This window comes from Thermobia domestica, chromosome 6 (genome assembly GCF_964235325.1).
Source record: "Thermobia domestica chromosome 6, izTheDome1.hap1.1, whole genome shotgun sequence".
NCBI lineage: Eukaryota > Metazoa > Arthropoda > Insecta > Zygentoma > Lepismatidae > Thermobia > Thermobia domestica.
In genome coordinates, this window is record NC_137459.1 from 49277703 (window position 1) to 49301911 (window position 24209).

General features: G+C 35.9%; 1 protein-coding gene across 17 annotated transcripts in view; it reads left to right on the plus strand.

Moving 5' to 3' along the window:
- The window catches only part of RhoGAPp190 (Rho GTPase-activating protein 190), a 301937-nt gene that overhangs the window by 155137 nt on the left and 122591 nt on the right, over positions 1–24209 (plus strand). For 14 of the 17 annotated variants that reach the window (XM_081761621.1, XM_081761611.1, XM_081761622.1 and 11 more), the window contains exons 13-18: positions 1491–1541; positions 7773–7974; positions 12490–12660; positions 14139–14390; positions 17688–17866; positions 19622–19808. In XM_081761621.1, the coding sequence (XP_081617747.1) occupies positions 1491–1541; positions 7773–7974; positions 12490–12660; positions 14139–14390; positions 17688–17866; positions 19622–19808 (1042 nt within the window). The remainder of the gene's footprint in view (positions 1–1490; positions 1542–7772; positions 7975–12489; positions 12661–14138; positions 14391–17687; positions 17867–19621; positions 19809–24209) is intronic. The other 3 variants (XM_081761609.1, XM_081761617.1, XM_081761623.1) reach the window with 1 other exon arrangement.

Sequence of the window (24209 nt, forward strand, 5' to 3'; positions counted from 1 at the left end):
GTGAACCGCTGTCCAATTAAATCGTTATTCATGCAATCGATCAAGTAGTAGTCAGACGGAGCAGTGTCTGGTGAATATCGCGGGTGGAGTAACACTTTCCATCCGACATTTTCCAAATAGGTTTTGACCGGTTTTGCGACATGTGGTCGAGCGTCATCATCTTGATAAATAAGTTTATTATGCCTGTTATTCCATTCTGGTCGTTTTCAGGCCAGAGCTTGCTTCAAACGCATTAATTGTTGTCGATAGCGCTGTCCATTAATAGTTTCACCAAGTTTCAGAAGTTCATAGTACACCACACGTTTCAAATCCCACCATATATACAGCATAACCTTTGCACAATGAATATCTCGTTTCGGTTGTGAAGGATCTGGTTCACCTTGCTTCACCCAGGCCTTTTTTCGTTTAGGATTCTCGTAATGAATCCACTTCTCATCACCAGTTACAATTCGATGCAAAAATCCCTTCCTTTTCTGTCTTTGAAGCAGCAAGTCTTTCTCTTCAATTCATGTGAAACCCAATAAGACATCTTTTGAATCATTCCTATGGCTTTGAGACGTTTGGAAACTGTTGTTTGCTCAACTCCAAATGCTTCTGCAAGTTCGTCCTGCGTTTGACACGAATCCTGATCAAGCAATGCTCTCAATTCTTCATCTTCAAATTCTTTTGGCTGTCCAAATTGCTTTTGGTCTTCCAAGCTGAAATCACCACCTTTAAACCGTGCAAACCACTTCTGACACGTTCGCTCAGCTAGAGCATGGTCACCAAACACTTCCACTAAAATATGATGACTTGCGGTAGCACTTTTCTTCATGTTAAAGCAATGAAGAATAACTCCCCGCAAAAACACTTTATCAGGCACAAAATGCGCCATTTTCAGTTGAAGAAAAAATGTTGTTGTTTCCCCTTCAAGCAACTGACATATACTAAACAAGATGCTCAATGACAGTAGTTTTCAACGCATGTTTGGATCAACGAAACTATGGGACAATAAGCTAGTTACGCCATCTTTTGTAAAACCGCACGAATTAATTCCTAGACCAAATAGTAAATACAATTTCGGAGGGAGAGGGGTGATTAGTCCGGAAGCACCTCCTTAAATACGCCACTGTCTTTAGCCTACAAGTATAACCACAGAACATTGAAGTAAAATTTCATTCTGCAATATAGAAGATATGATAAATTCTCCTAGGAAGAGAATTGAATTGGAGAATTTACAAACAAAACTTCGAGAACTTCGAGTTTTATGGTAACATTTCATGTTGTTGGCCGTTCATCGTTTCAACTATTTACGTACAGCTGTTAACTTTTCATTTTTGCATGTTTACCGCTATCGAGCACAGAAAATAAATAAAATATTTGATTTGTCGTTTGCGCTTAGTTTTCATTTATGGTGTGATATCTTCTTAACAAATACAATTATGAACTGTCGTTTTTAATGTTGAAGACGTTGGGTGAGCTATAACATTGAATAAATCTTACATTTGCAGCGAAGGAAAATGAGGACTTCACTACACAATTTCAACCGCCTACTGTGACAGGTAAGGCATTTTCGTAAGTAAATGCTGCTTCAAGGTATAAATTCTCCATTACTCTTCGGAATGAGTTTCAATAGGGAATGAACAATCCTAAATAAAAAACACAGAATGAAATATCAAATTGCTTGATCAAGTTTTGAGTTTTTCGTCCTAACTTTTGTAGTAACATTAGCTGAAGTGATGTGCCGTTGGATGTGTATTCCTTAACTTAATGAAGATAATTGTATAATTCAAACTCCAAAGTGTTAATATTATTAGTAGGAAATGATGTGACACTTGTTTAAACCAAATCACCTTAATACCGGATTTAAACAAAGAATTCAATATTGTACATTTAACTTCTGAGCCGCATGCTTTGTTGGAAGTTTAGTAAGCAGATAGTGAAAAAAAAAAAAAAAAAAAAAAAAAATTAGGACTATATTTTTAAGTACATGTACATTTTCATTTAACTAGTGCTTTTAGTGCCTTATTTCAGAATGTACTTAAATAATTCTTTAACACTTAACATTAATTTATGGATCAAATTTTTGCTTTTGATAAACTCTTTTGGTGCATTTGAAAAATTTTGTTCAGAGTTTCTTCTGTTTGAGTGAAACTTTATAGTCAAATGCAAAAATAAAACTTCACGAAATTAGTAAATTTACTTAGTAATATTCATTAGTGCAACGCGAAGTAATTCATAAAGCATGTAAGAAATCGTTCAAGAAGGCTTAATTTTGCGTGAAGAGTTGTGAAAACCGTATTCGTAGCTTGAATTTTGTAGCAAGCATGAATTACCATTTGTGAAGCATTCAATTTTAAATTATATCCGTGAATCTATTATAGTCCTAGTTACAGAGTACTTAGTGTCGTTTCGGACAAGTCATTTGAAAATTACTAAGTTTCGCACTCACGATGTTGTATGTAACTTTTAACTGCTACTTTTGTCATCGTTAACGAAGGTCGATTTCGTTTGGAAGTCCACACTAAATTTCGTGTTCATTTCTTTGTTATAAATGTTCACCGTTCGTGCTTCGTTGCATTTTCCCCTGTTGTTGAGGAAGCATGTTATGTTGTGGAAGTTCGTTTTTCAATTAATAAGTAATTAGTGTTCAATGTTCAAATTGTATTATGTAGTATGCATGCTCCGATATCGTAACATTAACTGTTGTTTTGTATTGTATTAAGTAGCTATATTTTGTACAATTGCAATGATCGTTTATTTTGTACCCAGCTTATTTGGTACAGTTCTTAAAAAAACAAATGTATCTCCTATATTTTAATTTTTTTTTTTAATGTGTCGGGGTCATCTTTAACATAATCTTCGTAGAGGTAATATTGCTGTTATTTTCTAAGTTTTTTTTTTTTCGAGTTTCTATTTTGTGGTATTTCTTGTTTTATTTAAAAATTCACTGAATTTTGAATATGAATTGTATTACTATTGTTATTCAGTGTGATCAATATTACCAGTCCAGTTTGAAACATTTATTCGAATCCACATATAACAGATTTACATTCTGTGTAGGTCGTAACACTATAGTTAATATTTTACGACGAAGATCAGAATATTTCATATTATGTACAATTTGTCTGTATAAATTTCTACGTAGAACTGTAAAATCGTCCGCAAGTTTAAAGTAAACTATTTGAGAATGCTCCAAGAGCATTGCCAGAACGAACTTAAAAACAATGAAGAGATGGAACTGGAAGGATAACTGTCATTGCTTCTGGATGTAAAACTAAATCATTTTATCCGCACCGTCTTCTCTTTCTCATGAAAATTAACAAATTATCATCTCTGTATGAATTACAGTTCTCGAGATATGGCTGCTTAAATTTCTAGAAATTCGAACTTTTTGCCCAATATCTCGGGAACGGTGGTCATTTGGTTGTAGGTTGTATATATTCCACGTTGAATCTCATTTATCTTAGAAAAGTTGTAATATATTGCTCATTCTAAGTGAAATATCTAAAGTTACTGTGTTCACCTAGAATTCTTTTTAGAGCTTAGAACGGAGCATTTGTTCTATCTGTGAGCATTGTAAACATTCCAGTAATGTTTTTCAAAGCTGCATTTCTACTTGGCAGTTCGAAGTTTCTAGCAACTACACAAAGTTATTATCTGCTATAAGGCACTTCTGCTAGTAAAACGAAAATTTGGTTCGTCTTGTTTACATGACTACAATTATATAACTCTGTCATCAAGATACAATGTTAGACGGATTCTTGTAATCTATTAAATGGTGGTAATTCAACCAATATATGTTAAAAGATGTGTAGATGTTTTCGACTTTAGTTGATCATTATACCTAGGTAATTAGTGATGCTTGCTTTCTTTCTTGGAGAACGGGCGCTGTCTTCTGAATTCCATATTTATTTAAAGTGCTGCAGGTGTTTATAAAGTGAATAAATAAAATTTTTCGATATAGCGTTTTACTTCGTTTGTTTATTGAAGTTAAGTTTCCCTTTTCAACGTTAAGGCTATATGAGATATGAACCTACAATCTAAGGTAAAATCCAAACTTCCGTAATGCATTCAATTCTGTCCTGGTAATCGAACCCGGGACCACGTACACCAAAAGTGCGCGCGCTAACCACTAGACCAATTGGAAGGATGTTCTAGTTCGTGTAAATTACTTCATTCAAAAATAGCAAGTTCCGAAAGTTCCTTGTTACTGGATAATACACTTGTAGGTACATTTTTAGGTGATTGTGATGACAAAGCGTGGAGTAATGAGAAACTTGTTGAAAACTTCTGTTTCATCTGTTATATTACATTTATGAATAGAACCATCTGTGTTGTGAAGTGTTAATTTCATTAAATTTCTACACTTTTTTTATATATATATTTTTTTAATGTGAAAATGTGTTCAGCTAATACTCTTATACACACTAGTCACTTGTGTAAATACCTTGAATACTGAAACATACGTAAATTTCAAAGTAGTAGTAGATATATGGTTCTGCCACTCAAAATAACTTAAGACAAATTTGCTAGCAACTGAGAATATTGTGACAAAATGTATGCGTCTTGCAGCGTACCGGTCTAGCATTAAGTTTGAATTTTTAGCACGAGTAGGCGTGCTTTATTAATGGGTTAAGAGCTTGCAGAGTAGCGAAGTTATGTTCCCTCGAATTTATCTTAGGTTTATCAAGAAAAAACTGATTACTTTGAAAAAAGGACAGATTTTAAGTAATTTTAAGCTGTAAAATAGACATTGCTCTTCATTTTTCATATACTAAATTATTATCTATTAAATATTTAGGTTATTTACTTTGACTTACGTGTGCCCATCTGATGAACCAAGCTTCATCTTGTATATAACGATAACGAGTGTGTTTTCTGTGCGCGTAAAACTTGGATTTGATTCCTGATGGGGGCTGCTAATCATAGAATAAATCCCGGGTAGTGATCTTAAGTAGCAGGTCCTGTCTTGTATAACGCTGCTGCTGAAAAGGGATGTTAAATTCCAATGAATCAGTGGATTCTCATGGGTCTCCGTGTTCTCCATTAGCCTAGTGGCATAACGTAGGATGTTTAAGTAAATAAATAAACAATAATACCTTAATCAGAAGCAACATTAAACATGTAAGCCAGTCACAATCCTTCGTTATGAAAATCTGCGAATTTCTCGTAGTTTACGTAACAAATTACTAATTTGTCCCAACAGTTTACTTATCCTATTTATTCGTTTTTAATGTCTGATCTGAAGTGTCACGTGGTCTTAGTTTTTGTTTGTTTGTTTGTTGAAATTTACCATCCTTTTTAACACCGATAGTATACACGACGTGGACCTGGAGTCCGAATCACTGTAATGGATTCAGTGCTTTTGTACCCGGAATCAAACCTCCGGGATCATGTGTACTAAAGAAGGCACGCTTTAGCCAGTAGACTATAGGGGAGGGCTCCGTGGCCTTTATAAATGAATACAACTCTCTTCTGCATAGCTTTAGTAACCGATGGGCTGTTTCATAAAATATGATATTAAGTTACACTAAAATAACTGTTTACAACTTTTCTAATGTTGACCCCTGCGTAGTTTTTCTGGTTTCTTTGGAATCTTTCAGATATAACTTTTGTGCTATTTTGATCCCATGATTTTGCCACTTTTATAGATTGTACATTCTCTATTGAACTAAGGTTGGCCAAGTTACATATGAATTATTGAACTTATTTTTCTAATTATCATTACTTGTAGAACACTTTTAAATTTTGATTAGCTAATACAAGGAAGATAAATTAATTTATAAATATTCGAATTACTGCGTAACTGAGAAAAGTTGGAAAGGTGTAGGAATAAGAATTAGAAACAAATTACTTTTGTTATAGCGGTAATACCTAAGTTCGTTGCAAATTATGAAATCATCATGAACTAGAAAAGCGAATGTATTTGTGCTGTTGAATAATTGCGTAACAAATTTGCTGTGATTAATTATCTTTATTCAATTTGAGTAATTACACAAATTTTATGTATTTTTTACTGTGCTCTACGTACACAATATGCACAAACTCGTAACAAATAGTAATTAGATTTATTTACATTGTGTTTCTATAAACAATTAATGTAATTCCAGTTAAAGTCAAGTATTGTATTTATTTTTTTTTTTTTTCTTATGCTTGTAATGACAGAAACAGATTTCAGTTAATAAGCATATAACTCGGTATTAATATTATTTATTTTTGTAGAATACTCAGTTAATTCGTCACGAAAAGTTAACCTCTTCATTTGTTGTTATTTTCTTAAGTAAATCTATTTTATGTAGAAATTATTTGTCTCTTAAGTTTGAAACTTTCCTTACTATCAGCCGCTTGTATGTACAATCTTCAGTATTGGTGTTGAGTCGCATTTAATAACAATAATTTCATTTTTGGCCCCATGACTGAGCAAAGAAATAGCTGGTGAAATTTTGTTTCAACTTTGGAGTCTACTTCATGCAGTCACCATTCTATAAGGAGCATTTTGTGTTTTGAACAACATGGTGGGATGAATATTGGATGGCGAACAGGGAATTTCAACAGAAAATAATGATCAAAGTGTTTTAAAATCAAATAAAAATACAAGGGCTGATAAAAGGTAGTGACAACATTGTTATAAGTCGTGTCTAGCTTTATGCACAAAGGAACATCTGTTACATTCCTTTAATGTAATCGCCTTCCATCTCTTATCACCTTCTGCTACCCGTGTCGAAGGCGTCGTGCACCGTTTTGTCGTCTATTTTTGTTAATGTTCTGCAGGGAGCACTATGTTCCACGGATGATGGATTCTCTTGTGTCATATTGCTTCCCGCGAAGTTCTTCCTTTATTTTGGCGAAAAGATCGCCACAATGTCTCAAAAAACATTGTTGTGCGCTGCGTTCACGTGCTACTTCAGTCTTGATGCACGCACGTTGCTCGTCTTTCCGAAACATATTGTTATGGCGCTTTCACTTTCCTCCTTCACGGCATTGCTGGTTTTGACTGAATAACACACAGTTGTTACTACTGGCCATACTTCACCGCCTCACATTCCCTTGTCAGCTACGGAACTCTTGTAGTGCTGAGATAGAGCCTTCTGACGTGACGAAGGGCCGCGGTGGCCCATTGGTAGAGCGTTTACCTCTGGTGCATGGGATCCTTGGTTCGATCCCCATCTCGCGCCAAGTGAGCTTTATGGTGGACAAACACCATGTGCGTGTTTTTTCTCGGGGTTCTCCCGTTTCCTCCAACTTTCTTCATCCCATTATTTCATTCATTTCTCATCATCATAGTCTCCTTTAGCCTAGCCGGCATAAAGGTGGGACGTAAAACTTAAAAGATTTCATTTACAGCCTTCTGACGTGAGAACAGTGTTGCCACTACTTTTTAATAAACCTATGTAAACTTATCTGCTGATGACATAAGAGCAGCTGCTAATAAATTTCGGTATTTCTTGAGACTTCCGTTAGTGGTATAAAACTATCGATACAGATAACCTACAAAAGATGTTACAGTATGCTTATCAAGACATTATGCACTTTTTAATAAACAAAAGTTAGAAAAGAAGAAAATACCATAATGGGTTCCAATATATTTATATTGGAAAAAGCTTATTGAGTTTATATACGAGTTCGTTGTGGATTAGGTGAGAAAATATTTTGAACGTGGTTTGACAATTTTATGTTTTGTCAAGATCTCACGCGTACATTTTATATGATCGAGCAGTAATAGTATGTTGTTAGCTAAATTACGTTATATTTTCATGTGCGTTTCATATTATAATTCTTTTATCTTTCAGGTTGCTTCTGTGTATATTCGAATCCTGATTCTTTTGAATACGTGCGAGAAAGCCTTGAAAAGACTTTGTTATCCAACTTAGAGCAGGAAGACAGGCTTCCCTTTCAAGGGTTACCTATAGTAATCTTATTCGTCGCTGATCCATCTGTAGATGAGAAGGAAGTACTTCGTCTCAGGGAAGAAGGACAGAGTTTAGCGGATAGGTTAGTATAATGTTAAGGTGAATTTGAAGATTGATAAAATTGAAGTATCGTTAATATGTGTTGACATTGAAATCCAGGTTCATTTTAATGAAAAGCATAAATGTAAGAACACAACACGCTCTTTGCTATTTAACATGTTCTTGCTACGCAATTTAGCATATTTTAACATAAGTGCGCTACGGTGGTGACATTCCAATGTTGCACAGAGAATATTCTGTCGCACACAGCGTGGCCTGGAAGGAACTGGCAACAATTCGGGAAATTTGTGGATGTTTTTAAGAAACGTTCATATGACGGGTGCCCTATTCTCAACGGTTTGAGAGCTACAGATTGTGAACCATTTTCGAGATTATATTGCTTATTTCTTACCTTGTAATTGTTCTACGGAGATGGCACACGGCACAGTTGAACGACAATAGAATCGCTTTTTCAGGTTATGTAGCATGTGGCTAGTGGTGGATTTGAAAAGGACGTTATGGAGAGAAATTTGGAAAAATTAAAATTATTATAAGATTATTTAAGGGAATTGGATGGCAACACTGTTCCCAAATTCCCTCAATAACTTCCCTTCCAAAGACACCACTACCACGTGCTGCATGCCATTAGAAATACCATTCCATCAACATTCATATGCGCTAGGTTTCAACTCTGTAGAATTACCTACATGGTGAACAATAAACAACATAATATAATCATGCCTCATGAACATCCGCATGAACTGTTGGGCACCCACTGAACACGACCTTGAAAGTGTGTTACTTTGAATATACTCCGAATTGTGATCGTAATGTTAATGAGGAAAATGTAAAATATTTAAGTTTAATCATTGATAAACACTTGTTGTATTGGCTACCATACCACTTCGATATTAGGAACATTATCAAAAAATAAAATAAAAATAAAAATTCCACTCCGAAATCTTGTGAGCATGAAATATTGCGTGTAGTGTAGGTACTAAGCTGGTGTATTCTTACGTCATTCGTGTTGAATCATTGTTGGCGTATTGAAATAGTATCACAAAGGTATGCCTAAAGAAATGACGAGATAATAGGTTAGAAGTATTGTACGGGACATTCTCAGTGTTGCCATTTTCAGAGGTATGTTTGAGATTTGTACTGATAATGTCAGAAACAGTGTAGGAAAGTGGAATGAAATTATACACGTATACTAAACTATAAGTGTAACTCAAGAAAAGTTAATAATAATAATAATATAAATTCAATGTCAGACATACTGCAGAGCTAAAATTTATAGAAAAATGCCAATCTAAATCAAAAAAGAAACATCATTACGGGTTGAAATGGCTTGTTGAGTTAATCCTAATGACCCTGCCAATTCTTCTCGCGTTTGACACACGAGTCTTCAAGAAGTACTTCCTCCAATTCTGCATCTTCGAAAACCTCTCTTTCGCCACCATGCGGTCTTCCATGTCAAAATCACCGTTTTTGAAGCGTTGAAAATACTCACGACACGTTCTTTCACTAATAGCGGTCTCACCATAAGTATTTGAGAGCATTCGATGAGCCTTCGCCGCACATTTCTTCACATTTAAGCAGAAAATTAAAATCTACCACAAATGACGAGAATTTGGCTCGTAAACTGACATTTTCAATCGAGAATAAGTTTATGATGCGGACACAAATCGACTAATGTTCCGATGGGGTTATGTTGACAAATGCCCAAGCTTCTTGTATGACGTCTACATCTGTTTATTTCCACCATCACTTACAGCTAGAGCCATCTAGTGCAAAACGGCGGAAGCAAAGTTGTACACATTAACAACTTACAAAAGATAACTTTATAAATAAATAAAGGAGAATTACTCAAAAAAAAAAAAAAAAAAAAAAAAATCAGAACGTTATTACTGAAATCAATAAATTGAAACAATGACTAACTAGTAACTAGTAATGTAAATTGACGACGTAGGACAAAGCTCACACATGAACGTTTGCTTATGTTATCCATTTTTTTTTTTATTTTATTTATTTATCTCTTTGAGTAATTCGTTAATGTAACATTATTGACAATACTAACAAATATAAAATATGAACGTGCACAATTTTGATTTAGTTTCGGTAAGTACTAATTGTCAAAATTCAGTCTGTGTAGATAATCATATATCAGGGAACAAAAAATATTTTAGTAGTATTTTATAGCAGTACCTATTTTAGACAGTAGTAGCAGTACTGTTATAGGTTTTGTGAAAATATTGGCACTAATGTATTTTAATAATTAGTAATGGAAGTATTATCAAATAAAAATAAATACAATGGTAAAGTAATATGATGTGTTTAGTACGTAGATTTGGAAGAAAATTCTCGGAGGGGACGAACGGTATATGCCTGTGTGTGTGTATGTGTGTGTGTTGTAATCCTATGTAGGATAAGGAAATAAAAGCTTCTGAAAAAGAACTGTATGTTGAAAGTTTTTGAACACTAATAAGCATTCTAACGAAAATAAATCAGTAGTAAACGTCCAGTTTTCGTGAAATCGCGTGTTAAACGGAAAATCCTAATATCAAATATTGGATCAGACCATTGACTTCCTTGCAGATGAATATTGCCAAAAATACCACTTCCTGTATTCAGGATCTGTATTCATTATAAGAATGTCGTAATAAAAGTAATTAATGTAAGCCGAAAAATTTTAATATTATAAACAGACACTTGGTTTTCGAGACTTAAACTGTTTGTCAGCGAAGTGTAGAGACCACTGAAAATACGAAAAAGAATACCAGAGAAAATCTGGTCATATATCATTGATATATTCATTATATAAATAATAATCAGCTTAACTGAGAGTGATATACGATCAGACTTCTGTTTGTCTGTGTGTTCCCCCCCTCTCTCTCTCTCACACTCTTTTTTTTTTCCTTTCATTCCTCTAGTATCAGTTACTGTGGCCCCGCATAGCACAATCGCTAACGCTCTCTCCTTGGTCCGAGCGGTCCCGGATTCGATTCCCAGTGGAGACCCTTGATCGAAAAAGTGGAACAGCTTTTGTAAGACTAACCATCCTGACTGAGGTTTTTCTGGGCTTTCTTCATGCACACCAGCAGGCACCGGGATGTTGCCTGTCATAATGGTCCTAGGTCGCTTCCTTGCATCCCCATTCCTTTCTCCCTCTGCAATTCCCCAGGCTGTGTGAGTGTCGAGGGAGATAATCCCTTATACGTGACGGCTAATATGACTATAGGTGCCGAAAGCACAGAAATCTAATTCCTAATCCTACTATCATTTGGCGATCCCCTAAACTAAGTGTGTGTATATTGTAAGTGCCTTCAGTGTGTTTTGTTCATAAGTATCGTATAAGTACCTTTTAAGCATATATTGACAAAATAGGAGGCTCATTAAAGGGAAAGGTATACACTGAGGATTAGTCCATTAAAAGAAGTTCATATATACACCAGAGCTGTCCAAATGGCGGCCCGCCAAACCATTTTCTGCGGCCCACAAAGCTCTCACGATTTACGATTGTTATTACTGGTAAAATTTTCATTTATATTTATTCATTCTTCTAATGTTTCCACACTTCTTTCTAAATAAGGCATCCATTTAGCGCTTCTGTACAACAAAAAGGCGCGGGCATCCACAGCAACACTGCAGTCGGTAGTGTAACTACAGGCAAAATATCGTTGCTGAAAGGAACGATTACTTCAATTACCAATACATCTGGTCTAGCTTGAAAAAGGAGAATCTTTCTTCCTCGAACTCTGCCTAGAAGCCATAAGGCGCAAGAAATACACCACTTTCTTCCACAAACACATAATAATAATAATAATAATCATAGTTGCGGCCCTCCACCTTACTAGTAAAGACTGATATGGACCTATGGCCGGTTGGTTTTCAAAAAATAAATAAATAAATATAATAAATAAAATAAAATAAAATAAAAACTTGCATATGTTCAGTCCGCATATGTTCAGTCCCTAGCAAATGTGGATATCTTCTATATAATTACTTTTCCGAAAAACGTACGAACATGTGAAACTATATTGCATACACCGATATTGTACTCTTTGCTATAACTTGTGTGAGCTTTTAAATTATAAGAATATGTGCTCACAGATTTGTCTCTACTTCGAAGTTACTGACAAAGGGAGTTAGGTAGATGGATGGCAGCTTTTGCAGGCTACTTTAGGAGCAAACAGGCGCCTAAGAACAGGTGGAAAGCACACATAAATGAAGCTGAATAGAAAGTTAAAGTGGCCATCTTCACACTGAAGACTGTTGAGCACGTTGTAATCGAGTTGTGTACATCAGCGTGGTGCAGCCCTATGGTCTTAGATAACTGCTAGCGTGTGTTGTCCGGTTGATAAGCTCCACAGGGATATCGACCCTCACATGGTGTACCAGATATTTTATGTATCCCCAGAAGTCATGGGTAAGGTATGTTAGGTTACCGAAATGACCATCAAACCATATTAAGGTGAATATGAAGGTATCTAGTCACTCTCTATGTTGTGTGATTGAGTGCACCCTATGTATAACTTACGGTTTTTTGATTTATTTACAGTTTGCAGTGCCCCTTTATCGACGTATCTCTCGAAGACGTTGCTCCTGGTAAGCGGTTTAATGCTTCGTTAGTGGGTGATGCATTACGACAGCTGATTCAAAGCATACATCATAGAGCAGGATTCCTCAATATTTACCAATCTGTCATGGAATGCTCCGAACCTGACATCAGGTAAGCCATATTTGTTGAAAAATATTGATGATACGTAGGTAAGAGAGAAGTCTATATTAAGACTTTTACCATTTTCAGGTGTTTAGGTAACAACGAGTGTGATGTGGGGGAGCATAAAAGGAAGAATGAAAGAAAAACAAATGGAATACCGAATGTTGGGTTTTACTTTAACGTTCCGCTCATCACTAAGGCTATATGAGACGTGGATCTATATTTTAAGGTGGAATTCGACCCACGGAAATGCATTCAAATTTTTGTACTTCTTCACCAGCAACCAAACCCGGAACTCCGTGGGGAAGAGACATAATTTCTAACACTAAATAGAAGCAGCTTTAAACTGTGAAACGGCTCGTCAATAGTGACTGCGACTGTCAGCCATTTTGGATATAATGGAAGGACGTGTAGCCAAGTCAGTGTATAAATAGGATTTGGAGAAAGAAATAAAAATAGAGTAAAGCCATTGGAAATACGGAGACACGATAGCAGAAAGTCAGTTTAGATAAATTTGTAGAAATAAAAACTTGGATCCGCTTCATATAACAAGTAGTTTTAAGTGGTAAAATAGTACAAATCGAAACACTAGAATATTTAGTCACTTACGAACACCAGTGCTGTTACCTTTTAATTTGTAAGGCCACGGTGGCTCAGCGGTAGAGCGTTCAATTCTGGTGCGTGGATCCTGATTCAATCCCAGCTCGTACCAAGTTTGCTTTGTGGTGGATAAACTCCGTGTACGTAGGTTCTTCTGTTCCTTTCCAGTTTCGTCATTCTATCATTTCATTCTTCCTCATCATCACCCTCTCCTTTAGCCTACATGGCATAATCGCGGGACGTAAAACTAAAGATTTTATTTATTTATTTATTCATTTTCGCCTCTTAATTTGTCATGCACAATTGTAATTTTATGATACATAAAGTTGTAAAAGTTTGATTTTATTCAGTTGTACAGTAGTGTTACAACAGTAATAACTTTTCTAATACAGATTGAAGGTAAAATTGAGGAAAAGTTCTTCATAAAATGGAATGGTGGAAATAGAGAATTAGAAAGCGAGATTAGAAAAAGCCAGATCAAATCGCATGTGGATTTAAAGGATTTTATTTTTATAATTTTATTTTACGGTAGTATTTTTGTTTGTTTATTGAAATTTGGCATCCCATTTCAGCATCAAAGCTGTGTGAGGTGAAGTCCAAACCTCTGTGATGCGTTTAATGCTCTCACCGGGATTCAAACCCGGAATCCCGTGCGTCAAAGGGGTGCGCGCTAGCCACTAGACTAGTGGGAAGAACTTGACTGTAGTATCTGTATGTTGATTATGAATCGATTAATATACCTTTTGTGTTCCTTGTTTATCTTATTATATTTCGCTGTATGAAAGTTTGCATTTCTGAACATTTCTTTAACAGTATGTGTGTGATCTAGTGTTTTTCTTTGTCATTGAGCCATTTTCGGTTACTTATTTATTTTCGTGTTTATCCAGGATAATCATGTGTATGTTTTGCGGCGATCCCTATTCCGTGGAAAATGTGTTGGGACCATTGCTTAGTCACCAGTGCTGTTTTCTGAGCGGTGAACGCAGTATAATTTTGGAGACATTTCTTGGAGATTCCAAGCGTAAAGTAGAAGTCATAATTTCTTCTTACCATGGTGCCAATGCATTCAGGGAAGAGTTAGTTCATGGATTTATCCTAGTCTATTCCACAAAGAGAAAAGCATCACTTGCCACACTCAAGTAAGTACACACTTTATTTTATTTTATTTTTTTTTAATTGGCCATATAAAGAATTTTCTTCAGTTTACGTAATGAATATGAATGGGTACCGCTCATAGCTTATATATATATATATATATATATATATATATATATATATATATATACAGGGTTGTCCGGGAAATATGTTTCCTCAGGCGACTGTAGACAGAGATGGGGATGCAAGATCAAAAATAACATGTCACATTAAAGGTCAGACGTACATTTATTTTTTTACGTAAGTACGACGTACATTGAGACATTTGTCATACCGGTATATATGCTTCAAAAACCCTTCCAGGAAAAATTAAGGCCTCTGCATACCTAAGAAGCGTCGAACAGCTTCTCTAACTTCAGCATTACTTCCAAAGCGTCGGCCGCCGAGAGTCTTCTTCAAAGCCAGAAACAGATGGAAGTCACTGGGTGCGAGATCAGGACTGTGGCGGATGGGCAAATCTCTCACCCAATAGTTGCAATATGGTTTTTGCTTTGCCGTCGCTGAGTGTGGTCTTGCATTGTCATCGAGCAACAGAACACCAAATCTGACTTCCACGAGGCGGTTATGGATTTCTGCTCCCGATACACCACGTGCCCATTCATAGCGGACAATCGCTCGCACTTCTTCCTTTGACCACGACCTCAAAACGCGTCTTCTCTTCTTAACTACCAGGTTCAGACTGAGAAACTCGCCTCCGCTTTGCGCAGGCACTGCGACGGCTCCATCTGCAGAATCGCGGGCGAACTATACCACTTGTGTATGGGTGTGTTGCGTTGCAACAGCTGTCTTGCTTCCCTCATTGCTGTTCGCTTTCCTGGGAAAAAAAAATATTTTCGGACTGCCCCTCGCATATATATAAAAGTATAAAAGTGTGCGTAATATTTATGAACCTAACATTAGTGGTGGCTACAGTGTCTCAGCGGCAGAAATTTTAGTTCTTGCGCGAACTGTCTGGCATGATCTCATGCTGTGTTTGTAGTACAAACAGCATGTCCGTAGGCTTTCCCAAGGTTCTTCCGTTACTGTTAACGCTTCATTTTACCAATGCTTTGGTCATTAATATTGATTCTTTTAGCCTATGGGGCAAAACGAAGGAATGTTAAACAAAAACTTTAATTTCATTTTCATTGTTGTAATGTATTAAAAATATTGTTTTATACTACTTTAAAATCTGCAGGTTTTCACGATTTCAATGTGACTTTTACTACCATATGTGGATAAGACAATTATGACATTCAGATCAACCAATTTGGTTTATATAGTCAAAGCACTGTGTGTGGATAAGGACCACTAAAATTTAACTGTACATTGGCAAGTTCCGACGAGCTACAGCTTCGTTCATCTTCAAGGTGGACAATGCAAAATCAGATACATAACAATTAACCGTAGGAAGTCCAAGAATTTTTTTGTCTCAAGTAGGTCCAAGGGAAGGGGGGGGGGCTCCTCGAACCCACAGTATAACATACTATAACTCATATAACGCCATCTAACAAGAAATCAATATAGAATAAGCATTCAGAACTTACTCGTTGCTGATATGCTGTTTCCCAACATAAGAACACAATCCTTGTTAAACACAAACGAAAAGAATCTAATTTCAGGAAATATACTTGTAGAAAATATGTCACATGGAAAGTCCAAGGAGGGGGTTCGATGAGCCCACTACTTTGTCAAAGAAGTAATAATAGACAATAAATAAAATTCCCAATATTTTAATCAAGACTTACGACGGGGTTTTTACAAGAAATACAAACGAGTGGGTTCAAGAAGCCCCCCCTTCCCTTCTTTGGACTACCTAGGGTTAAGAACGTCACAAGATAACAATTAATTGTATTACAAGGTATGGATTTGTTAGTAGTGTATGTACAAATAGTTTGTTAATTTAATGTTCAGAAAATTGGCGACGTAAGTCTAAAGGAACTTCTGTTGCTTAACCCCGTCAGGACTGAAGAGGCTCTAAAAGTGTCCACCCCTTTTGAAATTTAGATTACTTTCTTGAATATATACAACCTACTATCCCAGTTTGTATTTATTTATATATTTATTTATTTTGTATCAATAAGAATGAAAAATATTCATTTTCTTATGACACATATATATAAAGTGTGTTCCAAAAAGGACTGAACTTTTAAAATAGCGGACTAACGACTAGAGGTGATCTGCTCCACTTACCGTGCGCACATAGCAGCATATCTTGGTAAAAGATTGTTCTTAATTGTGTTTCGATCTATGCGTTAGTTGTCAAGTAACAACACATTGAGTAACGTCGTGCATAAACTGCTTGTCGGATTAATGAAAAAGCAACAACGAAGGAGCTGGAGGAACTACACATATGGGTGAAAATTTACGTAAAACTGGGGAAAATTTTCACTGAAACATTCCAAATGTTTGACAAAGCATACGATGACTTGATGAGCCGAACGCTGTGCTGTAATTGGTTTAAGCGTTTTGCGGAGGCCAGAAGTTCAGTTGCCGAAGGTCCAAGGACTGGACGACCTTTCACGTTAACAGATGACAAACATATTTAGATTGTGTGCGCTGTAATTAGTGAAAAATGTCGTTTAACTGTTTGTGAGGTTGCTGAAGACGTTGGTATAACTGTAGAACCGCAAGTTCTGAGCGAAAAACTTGCAAATTATCGGACAAAACATCGTATTTCCGTTGCGCCCCGCGAACCCTGTTCTTCGGATTTGGCCCCGGGAGGACTTTTTCTACTTTCCAAACTTAAAACTCTGAAAGGACATAGTATGCAATCCATAAAGGAAATTCAGGAAAATGCAACGAAGTCCTGTACGCCATCAATAAAAGTGATTTCCAGCAGGCGTTCCAACATTGGAAAAAGCAATGGTAACGAAGTATTAACAGTAGAGGGTAATACTTTGAAGGAGAGAGTTGCTCAAATTTTATAAAATGAACAGTAAACAAGAATAGCAAAATTTAAGCCTTAAAAAAAATTAAAAAAAAAGTGTATATACTGTATATGATGAATAATAAAAGTGAGCAGATGGAAACAAAGTTACTCTTATGCGCAATAAACATTGTGTGTTGTGTTCTCTGTCTTGATATGGTTTTACCTCTGCCTTCTGAACATTTCTCGCTTATTTCGTCCGCGAGCGACGTGTCTCTCCCACTTTAAAATTTCGACCTTGTTATTTGATTATTCCGTGATAAGTATGTCTTGGGAGTTCCTCGTTGTAACTTTCGTCCATGTTTCTTAATATTTTAGTTCGTTCTCTCTGCCCTTAATTCTTGCTTGAACACGTTCCTAATTTTTATTTCAGCGCATTTTCTATGAACATTCCGAACTTACCAATTCAGATTTTGGCAGTTACTGACACTGGAGGTGCCAACGCATTCTTTAGTAGCGACCTAAGCCATCACTTAATAACAGAAGGAAATGCCACTGCTGATCGACTTCAGGCACATTTCATGACTTCGACTTCTTCCTGCCAGCAAAAGAGTAAGTATATCACAAACCCTTTATTTGCTCAAATGTTTGATTTGGGTTACGAGTAAAGTAAATTGCTATATGATGTAAAATGTTTTAACTTACCTTAGTTCATGCTTCGTTGATTGTATTATATTTCGTAATATTAAATTGTGCTCATTAGCATTCCTCACTCCCCTATAGCACGAATCAAAACAGTCTTTGAATACTGCCCAGTTTTGTCGTGTATTTGCATGTTAAAGTTTATCTGCCACTAAGAGTAGTTTTATATAATTTTAGAGCTCATGTATCAATGAAATAACCTGAACAAAAAGTGTCGTCGGGAATGTCATCAATCTGCTTAGCGACCCCGAAATCTGTGGATTCGGAACTAATCTCAGTCATTTTGAACATTTTATTTCTCCTTCCTTCTCACCCCCATGCGATCGTTTTCGGTCGTTTTCGACTATTTTCACATTCATCCGCTTCTCACCCCTACGGGTGCTAAGAGTAATTTACCCTACTTTCTTTTTTCAGATTTTAAGCCATGTGTACATGTCATCTTTTTAAAACTGAGTTTACATACCGAGCTTCGTCTGTGTAACAGAACCTCGTGAGATACTCTCTTTTTGGCGTAAAGTTTACACTACCTCTGCCCCTTAAAACCTCTCTTCTTCCCCTTAGAATACACATAAAAAAATTTTAATAGCATACTTCTAAATAGGATACGTATCAAAAACTTCTCTTCGATGCGGTTACTTAGAATTTGGCAAGCCAACCGAGTGGATTTGTATACCGGACAAACATATAAACAAGCAGACAAACTTCAGTTTTATATATAAGACTAGTCTTTGGCTAGCTGGGGGCTCCGTCCTCAGTCCCCCGCGTTTGCTCGGCCTAAGGCCTCGCACACAATTCTACCGATTCTCAAGTTTCTTTTTCCTATTTCAGCTATCTAAAAGGTAAGATTTTGTATCCCACGAAAACGCCTATTTAAGTAACATGGGGATTTCCTCATCCCCCTTTAGACCCTTTAAAAATTCACTTTCGGCAATTTTCCTGTAGGTTAGTCTTCGAAGACTACAATCACGCCAAATTTTATCATTCTAATCCTGCCGGAAGTGCCACAACATTCTGGGGTGTAGAAGACGTCCAATATAAATAACAGGGGAAAGATTTTTCACCTCCCCATAAAACCACTCTAAAGTTGGAAATTTTTATTTTTACTATTTTACTTAGGTAATGATAACGAAAACGTACAAGGATACTGAATTTCAAGCTTTTATTCTAATTTTCAGGTACCTAAAACATGAGATTATAGGTCCAAAAAGGACCATTTAAATAACATCGTAAAATTTTTCATCCCATCTTTAGACCCCCTAAAAATTAAAAATATTCGTGTTTGGTAACGTTTCTGTCGGTTAATCCCGGTATGCTACAATCATGCCAAATGTCAACGTATCACGTCAACCAGAAATACCCCTTTAATTTATATTACTTCATGTAGTTTTATATATAGTTAAGAGTAGTTCCACTTTCAAAGATTGAGATACATTTCGTCTTTGGATCTTAACATGATTATATGTTGCTGAAAATGGTTATCATAGCTTGAAAATGATTATTTGTTATTTTCTTCAAAATGTAATTCATGGTACGAAAAGGTAAAAACTGAAGAATGATTAGATGTGGGTTACTATTTCTAGTATTCTGTAGCTCATATTAGCACTGTTTGACATTGTTTGATAGTGGATTTTAGAAATAATATTTCCGTCTTTTCCTTTTCCACAGCTGCTTTTTATACTCCCTTCTTCAAGGAAGTCTGGGAGAAAAAGCCTGAAATTGAGCAGGCGTTTCATATGGAGGAACCTGGGCAACTGGATGACTCGGGAGAAGGTACGCTGGAACGGCCTTCCCGGCATCCCCTTCCACCTCCACGTCACGAAAGTTACCACATTAAAACGGAATCAAATGATGGGTAAGTGTTTGTGTATTTTTGTTCTTAGTATTTCAGCTCGTAAACAATATATTGGGCGTAAATGAATGGTTAGTATTCTGCCCTAGCAATCTGAAGTTCTCGAGTTTGAAATGCGAGACCAGTCATTATGACAGGTTTTCTAGCTATTTCCTCAATCTCACCTGTGAATGCCGAGGTGGTGTTTGTAATACATAGGCTCTGCTTGAATTCCCTGAAAATGTCTTTTCATTGTTTGTAGTTTAAAGAGAGATTAGTTATCTGGAATGCTGAAAGTTAGTAAAGAACATTATTTTGATACGTAGCATTTTAAGTTATTAAGGGTTTCTGTGAGGGAATTCGGTCAACGTATCTCAGCGTATTACATCCAGAAAGTACAATTCATTGTGAGTATTTTTGTGCATGTAATTGCGTCATTTGTGCGAGCCATACTTGCCATATATTCATTAACTTTAGCATCCTGTATATCAGCGTTTCCCAACCTTTTTCAACTTGCGGCATACTACGGGTGTAACTTGAATTCTCGCGGCACACTCATAGATATTATTATTATTATTATTATTATTATTATTATTATTATTATTATTATTATTATTATTATTATTATTATTTGCAAATATAAAATACCATGGTAATTTCTTTCTGTGATTACTGATCTTCTCACAGAGATGAAAGCTCGATCACTGGTTTTCCCCTATGATAATTTATTTTTTATTCTAATTTTAAAATAGAAGACAATTGCAATGAAATATAGGACTCAGATTTTTAAAAATACGCTTTCTTTTTCGGAAACTGTATCCAACCTTTCACTAAGAACGAAGATCACTAAATAACAAATGAACAAACAAATGTCTTGTACTTCTAACTTTGACCGGTGGATATTATTGCAATCACACAGCTTGCGATGCGTCAAAGTCAAAACACAACTGTTGAACAAAATGTTGTTCTATCATTCACGTGTGAATGAGTGTTCTACGAACGTTCGCTTGACGCGTACCGTACAAGCGCTTCCATTACTCGGTGTTAGTATGACTCTCAATTGAAGCGTAACATAGCAGCTAACCGTGGAAATGTGTACGAGCCGAAATACTGTCTTCTATACAGTAATAGATGTAGAATAATATATTACAATTACAGTAATTTTTCCATGGTAGAAATTCGTAGTAATGTGAAATACAAAAATATACATTTTTCCCCCTATTTCTTGCAATTTGGTTGCTATAGAATTAATAATTTTGTTTCGATTTCCTCGCGGCACACCAGCGGTCCATTCGCGGCACACCAGTTGGGAAACGCTGCTGTACATCATATAGGTGTGATAGAGTATAGGAGTTTTCGGTGAATAAAACATAAGATACAGTAAATATGAAGGAGTAAACAAAATTTTTGAAATGATTATTATAATATAATTATTTGGATTGTAATCTATTATGTTTATTTTCTGAATTTTCGAGTGTCATTCATAGTCATTAGGAATAATCTTTGGTGAAGATATTGAGATGTACCATCTTAACTTCATTAGGGTAAACAAACTTTACAGCCTTTGATAACCTATTATTAAATCTTGAACAATATTATTGTTGTTAATTGTGGTTTGCGCTTCGAGTGTATAGTTATAAATATCTAGTTTGTTCTCTTAATATGTCATTGGACAAAGGCTACACATTCTTGAATGTATAGACGTGACAATGGAAAATATTTAATTCTTGGAATAGTAGCTTGTCGGCAGTGGCTTGTCGGGTGATTGAGTCGTAATCCTGACAGATCGTTTTTCTAATACATAATACTTTTCAGTATAATTACTATTACCACTCCTAAAGATAATTCCATCGTCCACTTAGTTGTGAGACAAGAAGTAAGCTACGTGATAAGGATTGAAAGGAGCACCTGAAAAAAAAAAAAAAAAAAAAAATCTAAACACATTTTGAAAAATTGCGCAGACAGACAAATTTTACTGATACCTTGAATTTTCGTTCCAATGTTAATAATGTACGTATGATGGAGGAAGAAAGACAAGGCAGAAAAAACAAAATAAAGATATAAGCTCATGAAATATTTTTGCATCTGCTAGTTTGTCCAAATAGTGGCACCAATCGGTAAGAGCCGAAGTTAAGTAGATTTATCGGGTTAACTACTAGTTGTTTCAAGATTCATTTAAATCAATTCTTTTTCGTCAATTGGTTCCAGTATTTATCGTATCATCTTTCAACTTTTTCTAATTTTCTTCAATATAGAATGTTTATTAAAATATTTTGTTATCTGTTATCCCTGCCTCATATAAAGCCTAACGTGTTTTTAGTTTATTTCCCATTTATCGTAAATGTAATATCTCCGAAATTATTTTATTTTTCGTTTTCCGTATTTGGTCGTAAATGAGCTCTACGAGTAGAAATTATTCTTCAAAATACACGGAATTTTCATTGAGTATAATACTAAAATATTCATATACGCTCCTATAACTGGTTATTTAATTACTCAAACATGAAGTAGTAAGTAACAAGAGTATTGTATATAGATTACATAAAAGATGCTTTATGACGAAGGGAACTATTATTGAAGTTAGTTTTTTTCTATCTGTCTTAACGATTTCAGAATTGTGAAAAGAAATTTACCTGAAAAATTCTTAGATTAAGAGTCTTCATCCCGGCGAAATTAAAATACCGCTAATTTTACAGTAATTATGTGATACCTTCAAATAGATAAAAGATAATTGAAATATGGAACAAGAGCGCTCTAAACAATATTATTTTGCGTGAGGTATCGTTATCACAAGTCACCTAGTGGCTTTCCGTTTTCAGCTGTGTAGAAACGCGAAAATAAATGCCGATTTCAAAATGGCTCGAAATCGAAAGCAGATAAGTGAGTCATGATAACGGTTTCTCATGTAAAATAATATTGTCTAGTGCGCTCTTGTTCCACATTTCGATTATCTTTTATCTTTTTGAAGATATCACATAATTAATGTAAAATTAGCAGTATTTTAATTTCGCCGGGATGAAGACTCTTAAGTATTTATATTCTGGGGACACAATGACTCAGTGGTAGAGCGCTTATCTCTGGTGCGTGGGATCCCTGTTGTGATCCCCGACCAAGTAAGTTTGTGATGGACATCATCTTGTCCGTAAGTTTTTCTCGCTTCCACATTTTCATTCCACCGATGCTTCCATAATCCAGTTTCCTTAATCATCCGTCTCTTTTAGACTAAAGGGCAGGCCCGTATTTAGGTAAGTGCTATCCTGTGCTCGAGCACAGGGCGGCAGAATTTAGGGGGCGGCAAAGTTGGAATTTTTTTTTTAAGGATTCACAATAAAGTAATATTTAAAGCTAGGAACCCGCCGAATCCCACGCAAGCGCGAGAAAATATATTATATGTTTAATTTGTTCTAATTACAGTAGTTACTAATTAGCTAGCTTATCTGATTATTTTTAAAAACGGGTGATGATGAACTGGAACATCATGAAAACTGGTACCATTAAACTCAGCGACCTCGAAAACTGTGAATTCAACACTAATATTTGTAATTTTCGATTACTTATAAAATCTCGCTCCTCCCTGGGGAATGAAGTATGATCTTCAAATTGAATTGGATTAAAACTGTCACTATTCATTTCAGCGATCCCAAAAACTATAAATTCAACTCTAATATTGGTCGTTTTCGATTATTTTTAAAATGCCTCCTTGTTATTTTTATAGGGACATTGCACCCCCCCCCCCATATCTCAGCTCAGATGCGACCTGGCGACCTGGAACTTATCATTTGAAACATTTCTGTGAGAGCTTTAAAATATACTAAAATTTCATGTTCCTATCTATTATGATTCTCGAGTTGTATAGCGCCACAGACATTGAGACAGCTATTAATGTAGATGCTATTAAACCATTACTGACGGTGAATAATGTAAACATGAAAACCTACATGAATAAATTACATGCCAGTATTGTCCCCAATGGATGAATGGTTAAGCTCGTTGCCTTGTGATGAAGGGGTCCCGGGTTCGATTCCCTGTGGATCCCAAGTGGTTCGGATCCCAAGTTAAGCTGTAGGTCCCGTCCTTAGTATGTCACCATCATCCCATGGAAGGCAATGGCAAACTATCATGGGTTCACTTGCCGAGGGACCTTCGGGTCAATTACCTACTATCGGACAGAACACCACATTATAATAATCATTGAGAGAATTAGATAATTTAAAATTACGTTGTAACTTGTAATACCTAAGGGGGCGAGGTGGCTCAGTGGTAGATCGTTCATCTCCGGTGCTTGGGGTCCCTGGTTCGATCCCAGCTCGCGCCGTGTGGACTTTGTGGTAGACAAACACCGTGCTCGTGGGTTTTCTCTGGGTTCTCCCGTTTCCTCCCACTCTCTTCATTCCACCATTTCACTCATTTCTCATAATCACCGTT